This window comes from Paramormyrops kingsleyae, chromosome 6 (genome assembly GCF_048594095.1).
Source record: "Paramormyrops kingsleyae isolate MSU_618 chromosome 6, PKINGS_0.4, whole genome shotgun sequence".
NCBI lineage: Eukaryota > Metazoa > Chordata > Actinopteri > Osteoglossiformes > Mormyridae > Paramormyrops > Paramormyrops kingsleyae.
In genome coordinates, this window is record NC_132802.1 from 13,507,712 (window position 1) to 13,518,105 (window position 10,394).

The 10,394-nt window shown below is 42.2% G+C and overlaps 1 protein-coding gene across 1 annotated transcript; it reads right to left on the reverse strand.

The window, feature by feature from the left end:
- Nucleotides 1-2,178: 2,178 nt before the first annotated feature.
- Nucleotides 2,179-10,016, reverse strand: LOC111855649 (tyrosine-protein phosphatase non-receptor type substrate 1). Its single transcript, XM_072713701.1, has 5 exons — nt 9,903-10,016; nt 4,424-4,750; nt 2,995-3,291; nt 2,701-2,778; nt 2,179-2,556 (listed from the first exon to the last, which is right to left on the reverse strand). Exons 1-5 carry the CDS (start codon nt 9,961-9,963, stop codon nt 2,465-2,467), a joined length of 855 nt encoding a protein of 284 aa, XP_072569802.1. The 5' UTR covers nt 9,964-10,016; the 3' UTR covers nt 2,179-2,464.
- Nucleotides 10,017-10,394: the final 378 nt, after the last annotated feature.

Here is a 10,394-nt window from a genome sequence, read left to right on the forward strand (position 1 = left end):
AAAAGTAAAAGGTTTCTTACTCATTATGCATAGAAATCAGTGTCCCACTTGAGTAAACTGATCTGAACGCATGCATATAATTAAAAAAATCTCAAAAAAGAAAACATCCAAGGTAACCCTACCCAGGTGAGTATTTCACAGCTTACAATGGCCACTTACTTTCATCTCCAGCTAACAAACTTTGTTTCAAAAACACCAGGATGGAATTTCCTGTTCAGATAACTCAAAGAGTTGGGGCAGAGCCCCTGCGCCACCCAGGTGTTAATGTCAGAGCCAGGTCATGTGAGGGGCATGTGCTGGGGGGGGGATTATAGAGCGCCAGAGGAGCCCTCAAACCCTCAGCCCACAAAAATTAATTCTGCATGCAGTATTTTGGGGGCTGTACCATAAAACTGATACTGTACAGAAGAAGGCCAGAACAAACATCAATATTCTTGCAGAAAAAACAATCTGTCTGAAGGCTGGACGTGATGCTTCCAATTCTAAGCTGAAGCTGTAGCTCTAATGGAACCGGCGAGGGAATTCTATTCAAATCTAAAAGAAAAAAATATAACACATCGGAAGTTCAGCTGAAGCTGGGAAGGTCAGCTATTACGTTGATTGTTACGTTGTATTTAGGTGTTCTGGTACAGATGTCAAGAAATAAGTCATAGCAGAGATATATAATAAATAAATAAAGTTCAGGCATCATCACATACTACAAATTTAGAAGATGTTCTTGCAATCATCAGCTACTCATGGAGTCATTTGCAATAATCTCATTTGTAATCATCTGGTACTCATGTTGATGTTAGTCTTGAGATACAAGGTGCAGACATTTTTTGTAGCAGGGCAAGGATATTGCAAACTATTTTTTGGTATATTTGGTTATTTTTAAATCTTTATAGTATGGTATACACTGCCTGGCCAAAAAAAAAAAGTCATCATTTGAATTTCTCGTTGGACCTCCATTAGCTTTGATTATGGCGCACATTTGTCATGGCATTGTTTCCACAAGCTTATGCAACATCTCACCCTTTATTTTCATCCAGATTTGCATTAATTTCTCATCCTGTATTGACAAGTGAGTTGAACCACTCCATAAAGCCTTCTTTAACACATCCCAAAGACCTTCAATCGGGTTAGGGTCACAACTCTGTGGTGACCAAGTCATATGTGAAAATGATTCCTCATGCTCCCTGAACCACTCTTTGACAATTCAAACCCAATGAATCTTGGCATCCTTGTCCTGGAATATGCCCATGCCAACAGGGAAGAGAAAACTCCATTGATGATGGATGGAGGTGTAACCTGGCCATTCAGTAGATTCAGGTACTCAGCTGACTTCACTTTATTGCTGCATAACGTAGCTGAGCTGTAATAATGATAAAGTCATTGGTTCTTAAGTATTTGCTGATATAAATTCAAATGACAACTTTTTTTTGGTCAGGCAGTGTATGTCACAACACTTATCTCAATAAGCAGAATAATAGCTGGATATAACAGAGTTAACATTATGGTTAGTGTATGCTGTATGTGAATATTTTGGAACGCTTTGATGACCAATTATGTAAACAAATTTGGACACTTGCACGTTTTATATGCTACTTTGGCTTAGAGGCATCACTGAGTTAACTCAATGAATACTTGTATGAAGATTAATGAAGGCGGTTTTTAACTTATTTCTCATGTGGCTTCCCCAATGGAGGGATGACTACCCACCCATATCCGAATAAGACCCATCTGTTCTGGGAAAACCTCAATGATCCTTCCATTCACTGACCTCCTCAATCTTCATCGGTGACTCCTTGGTCTCTTGCATGTCTTGAATGCTCTTCTTTGAACTTTGATCTCCCTGACCAGTTTTCATCTAGTCTTTTTGTCCATTTTGGAGGGACGTCCAGTTCTTGGTAACATCACTGTTGTTCCATATTTTCTCCACTTCTTGATGACTGTCTTCATTGTGTTCCATGGTATATCTAATGCCATGGCATTTTTGCCCTTCTCCTGACTGATATATTTCAGCAATAAGATCCTTTTGATGTTATAGGTCAACAATGGGCTCAACAATGGCAGAATCAAAATCCAAACATTAGAGTCAAGAAAACTATCATTGCTGATAGAATCAAAAACTATAAGAAAACATTGAAAGAAGCTAAAGAATATTAGTCATAGGTAAAAAAAAAAAAAATTAACCAATTACTCAATATTGTTTAATTCTACAGAAAATAGCATTGTTTTAAATTAACATTTTTCATATGTATGCAAGCATAAACCACATTGAAAGGCATAATATGGATTTACAAGCATCATCAGCAGTACATTCAACAAAAATATATAATTATGCACTGAAAATGTTTTCTTTCCACTTTTATGTTTTTAAATGATTTCCTATACAGCCTCAACTTTTTTGTCATCATATCTTAAGTGCAAGGCAGAATAAGACATGAAGAAAATCAAATGATATGTGTTGTATTCAATGGTCTCAGACTTTGGAATAAGTTGTATGTATTGGTGAGTCCTGGGTTTCAGTGGCAGGGGTGTGGATGGATTCAAACGAGCGACAGTGGACGTTTTCTGAAAAAAAGAAAATGGAAAAAAAGTTACATCACTCAGGAAGAACAATATTGACCACTTCTTTGCTTCCTATCCTAGGAAGCACCATATTAGGCATATTATAGGTATAATTCATTATACATACAAGAAAGTATAAAAACTTACGGAATATCTTAAACAGTGCAAAAACAAGGAAAATGATCGTCACACAAAATATTCCAGAGATTGGAACTGCCACTCCAACTGCAACGAAATAACATATAAAATATTAAATAACATCATTCTGTGGAATAAAAAACTGAAATGGTAAACAAATACGTCATAATATTACATTTTGGAAACATTTTCATGAGATAGCAGATATGTACAAAAGATCAAATTTAAAACCAACCACTGCTTATGTTTATTGCATAGCTTTATATATGTGTCTTGGTGATAGGACAGTAATCCAATGAGCACCTGTTTTGTGTTCTTTACACTGAAATGTGTAGTTGAGGGGCAGGTCCAGAGAGGAGTGATTGACCCAGCAGGAACAGAGCACATCCTCAGCATGCGCTGCTGTCAGAGACAAGGAGTTGAGGGTGTAGGAGCCGTCTGGGTTGACTGAGCTGCGTCTGTCAGGGGTCACGTTCAGTGGGAGTCCGTCCCGGAGCCAGTCCTGCTCTATGCTCTCTGGGTAAAAGTCCTGAACGGAGCAGAGCAGTACTGAGTCCCCGCTGGGCCCCTCCACCCAGGACACGGACACCGTGGGACGAGCTGCACCCACAGAACAGAGGGACAGTGTGACGGCGTGAGAGGGAGTCTGTGGATTTTATAACCAATATGTCACTCACAGTATATCTCAGTATTAATATGAGAGATACCCACAGAACAGAGGGACAGTGTAACGGGCATGAGAGGGAGTCTATGGATTTTATAACCAATATGTCACTCACAGTATATCTCAGTATTAATATGAGAGATACCCACAGAACAGAGGGACAGTGTGATGGGCGTGAGAGGGAGTCTATGGATTTTATAACCAATATGTCACTCACAGTATATCTCAGTATTAATATGAGAGATACCTACAGAACAGAGGGACAGTGTGATGGGCGTGAGAGGGAGTCTGTGGATTTTATAACCAATATGTCACTCACAGTATATCTCAGTATTAATATGAGAGATACCCACAGAACAGAGGGACAGTGTGATGGGCGTGAGAGGGAGTCTATGGATTTTATAACCAATATGTCACTCACAGTATATCTCAGTATTAATATGAGAGATACCCACAGAACAGAGCGACAGTGTGATGGGCGTGAGAGGGAGTCTATGGATTTTATAACCAATATGTCACTCACAGTATATCTCAGTATTAATATGAGAGATACCCACAGAACAGAGGGACAGTGTGACAGCGTGAGAGGGAGTCTATGGATTTTATAACCAATATGTCACTCACAGTATATCTCAGTATTAATATGAGAGATACCCACAGAACAGAGGGACAGTGTGATGGGCGTGAGAGGGAGTCTATGGATTTTATAACCAATATAATTACTTTAGCAGTCAGCTGGGTGTATGAGGACAGAACAGTGACATTTTCTTGAAGAGGGTCATGCAAACACAGCTGAAGCTTTCTTCACACGTGTGTCTCTCACTTCACACGCTAATCACACATGTGCATTTCTCCATTAAGTGCCCAGTTGTAAGGTGACCTTGGGTTTTAGAAAGGCGCCCACAAATAAAATGCATTATTATTGTTATTATTATTATTATTATTATAGTTCAGCACATTTTGGTTGAATGTAACATAACAGATTATTGCTTATTATTGTGTGTGACCTTAATCATTTACTATTGTTAACAAAGACTGGTAATCCAGCGTCTGAAAAGACATAATTACCTTCAACTAGAAGATCCACCAAACAGAATTTCTCCTCGGTTGGTGGGGGAGCGAGTTTTGTCACAGAGCAGTTGTAGACACCAGAGTCACTGAAGTTGACATTCGTTAAGTAAAGTTGCAGAGGTCGTCCTTCGATCACATAACGGGATCCACAGTTGCTGTCAATCATGGTATTGTTTGACACACGGTAATAACAGATGACTGTAGAGGTTCCATTCTTCCTCCAGTTGAAAGTATATGTTTTATTAAGACTGTCCTCAGATACATAGCAGTGGAGAGGGATCTTCTGCCCTTTGTTTGCTTTGATGGTGATGATGCCCTCAGCATCTGTGTGAATAAAGAGAATCACAGCTGTTTGAAATACGATCATGTCAGGTTGAGGGACTATCCGCTGATGTAGCGCATCGCCACACCCACCACATAGCGAAACTAATCAACTAATATTTATGTCTATTGCGTAGCTTTATATATGTATCTTGGTGATAGGACAGTAATCCAATGAGCACCTGTTTTTTGTTCTTTACACTGAAATGTGTATTTGAGGGCAGGTCCAGAGAGGAGTGATTGACCCAGCAGGAACAGAGCACATCCTCAGCATGCGCTGCTGTCAGAGACAAGGAGTTGAGGGTGTAGGAGCCGTCTGGGTTTACTGAGCTGCGTCTGTCAGGGGTCACGTTCAGTGGGAGTCCATCCCGGAGCCAAACCTGCTCTATGCTCTCTGGGTAAAAGTCCTGAACGGAGCAGAGCAGCGCCGAGTCCCCGCTGGGCCCCTCCACCCAGGACACGGACACCGTGGGACGAGCTGCACCCACAGAACAGAGGGACAGTGTGACGGGCGTGAGAGGGAGTCTGTGGATTTTATAACCAATATGTCACTCACAGTATATCTCAGTATTAATATGAGAGATACCCACAGAACAGAGGGACAGTGTGACGGCGTGAGAGGGAGTCTATGGATTTTATAACCAATATGTCACTCACAGTATATCTCAGTATTAATATGAGAGATACCTACAGAACAGAGGGACAGTGTGACGGCGTGAGAGGGAGTCTATGGATTTTATAACCAATATGTCACTCACAGTATATCTCAGTATTAATATGAGAGATACCCACAGAACAGAGGGACAGTGTGACGGCGTGAGAGGGAGTCTATGGATTTTATAACCAATATGTCACTCACAGTATATCTCAGTATTAATATGAGAGATACCCACAGAACAGAGGGAGAGTGTGATGCAAACACAGCTGAAGCTTTCTTCACATGTGTGTCTCTCACTTCACACGCTAATCACAACACATATTTTGATTGTACATGACATAATACACAATCATTGACTATTGTTGACAAATACTGATCTTGCAGCACCTGAAAAGACATAATTACCTACAACTAGAAGATCCACCAAACAGAATTTCTCCTCGGCTGGTGGGGGAATGACTATTGTCACAGGGCAGTTTTAGACACCAGAGTCACTGAAGCTGACATTCGTTAAGTAAAGTCATGGAGGTCGTCCTTCGATCACATAACGGGATCCACAGTTCCTTTCACTTATGGTATTGTTTGACACACGGTGATAACAGAGGACCGGAGACGTTCCATTCTTCCTCAAGTTGACAGTATGTTTTATTAAGACTGTTGTTAAGAATAGAATAGAATAGAATAGAATAGAATAGCCACTTTTATTGTCATTCAGAAAATACACCGGTTAGTGCACAAGAGAACAAAATTTCGTTGCATTTTTTTTATGCTCACCATCGGCCTGGCAGAGTGTGTAAAAAAAAAAATATATATATATATATATAAATAGAAATGGAATATGAATGGAACTAACATAGATATATTAACTGCAGTACAGCAGTAAAAGAAAAAAACAGTGTACCTCACCATATCAGTTTAGTGCAAGACATATAGTGCATAAAGTTCTTGAAAAAGTGACATGTGCATGGATGGAGAGAGGGGGAGTGTGGGGAGGGGATTGGGGAGGGGCTGTCATGAGTTAAGAGTTCAGGAGTCTAATGGCGTTTGAGTGCAATGTCCTGGATGGATGGAAGAGAAGTCCTGATGATCCTCTCTGCAGTCCTCACCACTCTCTGCAGCGATTTTCTGTCTGAGGATTTTGAGCTGCTAAACCAGATGGAGATACAGCTGGTCAGCACGCTCTCTATGGTGCCTCGGTAGAAAGTCCTGAGGATGGTGAGAGGAAAGGTGTGCTCTCTTCATCCTGAGCAGGAAATGCAACCTCTGCTGTGCCCGTTTTACCAGTGAAGTTGTGTTTGGTGACCAGTCCAGGTTTCCAGTTATCTGCACCCCCAGGAATCTGATGCTGCTGACCACCTCTACGGCATTGTTGTCGATGACGAGTGGTGAATGACTGGGCTGTTTTCTCCTGAAGTCGATGATCATCTCCTTGGTCTTCTCCACATTCAGGATCGGGTTGTTATCCCTGCACCATCCCACCAGTCGCTTCACCTCCTCTCTACAGGGCAGGTCGTTGTCGTTCCTAATGAGACCCACCACTGTTGTGTCATCCGCATATTTTATGATGTGATTCAAGGCAGATGCAGCACAGCAGTTGTGAGTCAGCAACATGAACAGCAAAGGACTGAGGACACAGCCTGGAGGGGAACCGATGGAGAGAGAGATGGAGCTGGAGATGTTGTTACCCGCTCTCACTGACTGTGGCCTGGCAGTGAGGAAGTCCAGCAGCCAGTTACACATGGGTGTGCTGATACCCAGGGGCCCCAGTTTGCTCACCAGCTGCTGGGGGATGATCGTATTGAACGCTGAACTAAAATCAACAAACAGCATTCGTACATGTGTGTTCTTGTCCTCCAAATGTCCTAGGCTTAGGTGAAGAGCAGAGGAAATGGCACCTTCTCTGGAGCGGTTTGGCCGGTAAGCAAACTGAAATGGGTCAAATATAGGGGGCAGCGTAGAGATGATGTGTCTTTTACCAGCCTCTCGAAGCACTTCATCATTATGGGAGTAAGTGCAACAGGATGGTAGTCATTAAGACACGTGATGGTGGAATGATAGTAGCAGACTTGAAGCATGATGGAACAACAGCCTGCACCAGTGAGGTATTGAAGATGTCCGTAAGGACGTGTGCCAGCTGGTCAGCACACTCCCTGAGTACTCGTCCTGCAATATTGTCGGGGCCTGCTGCCTTCCATGTGTTCACCTTCTTCAAGGTTTTCCGGACATCAGCCATGTTGAGACTCAGTGCTTTTTCATCCGGGTGAGGATTTGCTTACATACGTTGCAGTGGAGAGGGATCTTCTGCCTTTGTTTGCTTTGATGGTGATGATGAAAGTTCAAAACAATCAAAACTAATAAAAAATAAAAGGTCAATAGCAGCAGACATGATGTATGCCCAAGTCAAAGAGGCATCCAGTTCCACTGTCCATCCACTCCTCAGAAGATCAGACCTCAACCTAGTGTACCTCCAACCACAATGCAAGTCAGTGCTGCAGAGGCAACCAATTAGTATAAAGACACTGTCTCTGCAGTGCAACTCTGCAAGATTGCTTTGAAACAACATTTCTAGGAAGCTCTCTGTGAGCCCCATGGCAAGGACATCAATGGGCTCACGGACTGTGTCACAGACTATATCAAGTTCTCCGTTAACGATATCATTCCTGTACAGCCTGTATGATACTTCCCCAACAATAAGCTCTGAGTCACCAAAGACATCAAGGCCCTCTAGAATGAGAAGAAGAAAGCAATCAGATCAGGAAGCAAGGAAGGGGCGAAGAGGGTTCAGAAAAAGTGGTGAGTCAAGATCAGTGCGGGGATGCCTACAGCAGGAAGTTGGAGAAGAAGCTCCAACAGAAGACCAGCAAGGTGTGGAGGGGCATGAAGACCATCACCAGCTACAAGTCCAGTAGCCAGGAGACAGAGGCAGAGTGCCCCATCAGTCCTCTCATCCCCCCACCCAGACCGGGAGTCCTCTTTCCCCCACCATACTACTTTACCTGGCTCCTTCCCATCCTATACCTGCTTCTGTCACTTGCTGTCCCATCAAAGACCAAGAGAGATCTGTGCAGACTCCACCCAGCAGCGTGTCCTGATGGCATCAGTCCCAGTGTGCCCAGGACCTGCGCCTTGGTTGTATAAGTGATGGAGACATGATGCAGTAGAGAATGGTGGTGGACAACTTTGTCTACTGGTGTGACTGGAACCACCCACAACTTAACACTAGTAAAACGAAGGAGCTGGTAGTGGACAGGAGAACATGTCGGTCTCCAGTTACCCCCAGTCGGGGGGGTGATGTGGTGGAGATTGTACTGCACAATAAACACTGGGTCGGTCCTTGAGGAGGAAGCGGACGCTAACGACACTGTGGCAGAGAGGAAGACGCTGTCCAGAATTTGGTTGATAGTGGAAAATATTGCTCACCTACTTCACAGTGTTGTGGTTAGACAGAAGAGCACATTTAGCAGTAGACTCAACATGCTCCACCAAGTGCCTCAGGAAGTCATTCTTTCCAACAGCCATCATAGCGTATAATCAGTAAATCAACCAGGACATGTGCAATAATACACACAATAATGCCTATTTTTAAATCAACATCTATTAATTACCTTTTGAGTGCAACATTTACTATCTCTAATTGTCACGTTATATCCACGCATGCTGTTTCTGTACCTTTTTCTTCTGTTTAGGGTCATGCGGCTCCTGAGCCTCTCCTCATAGCTGTGGGAGCAGAGCAAGGAATATGCCAGGATGGAGTGGGAACCCACTGAAGAGCACACACCTGCCAGTGGATATTCAAGTAACTCCAGTTCTTTATGTGTTTTTGGACTGTGGAGGGAAACTGGAGTACCCAGATGAAACCGTACAACAATACAGGAAGAAGATGCCAACTCCATACACAGAGGGTGGAGACTCGAAACCTAGTCCTAGACCGCTAACCACCCTCTAGTGTCAAATTTTCCTACCTATTTATTTATCATCTGTATGTGTCATGCTTATTTATTTTTATACAAAGATTGTTGTATGTGATACTGTGTTCTGTCTGTTTTCATCTGGTGTGGTTGTGGACTGGACAGTCTCACAAACAATTTTTGGATAAAAAAAAAGTTTTCTGATTCTGATTTTGACAGCACTAACTCTATTGTTATAGCTAGCTATTGCTGCAAAAACCATAAAATGAAATTAGGATCTTTTTTCTCAGTTAAGTTTCCTCTTTTAATGTCAGCATTTATATAGTTGTCTGTGATGTGCAGAAATATGAAATATGAATTTCATGCGTCCGTATTCTGTACATCAAAAATAGCGTACTATAAAATAATTATAGGAAAACAACAATAAACAAGTCCTACCTAGAATACATTCCTATGATACATTTCTAGAATTTATAGGGAAGGATGCATATGAAAAGCTACATCACTGCATGATTAAGTGGATAAATCAGCAAAGTAATTGGCAGACAATAAATCACTCCTCCTAGACAGAATAAATCAGAAAAATTACCTGTTAGCATGATGAGGAGCGAGAGGAAGATGTGGATGAAGCAGGTCTGTGTAAATCCCATTCTAAAATCACACCCTGAAGCAGGAAGAGTGAGGAGCTGTAGTGTTAAGAAGATGCAACTTCCTATGAATCAAACAAAACACCCACGGGGCAGACAGCCATTGGGCAAACATCTCTCAGATAGAGGAAGGAAATAAAATAAAACACAAGTTCATGGATTTGTTTTTCATTCGTTTTTTTTTTCAATACAGGAAGGTATGAGTGGATCTCACTCTGAGGTTCTGTAATATTTCTGCATGAGTGTATTGAGTGAACTGAGGCTTTGGGGGGTACAACTACAGAGGGCTTGAAGGGCTTCACCAGCGTGTCACTTTCAGCTGCTGTTTCTCACGGGTTTCCGCTCTTTTAAAAGCATGAAAACCACAAAAGTATCTTATTGGTCCAGACAGAAGAGCGAGCATTGTGGGTTCACTTCCTAGGACTTTGCATGTT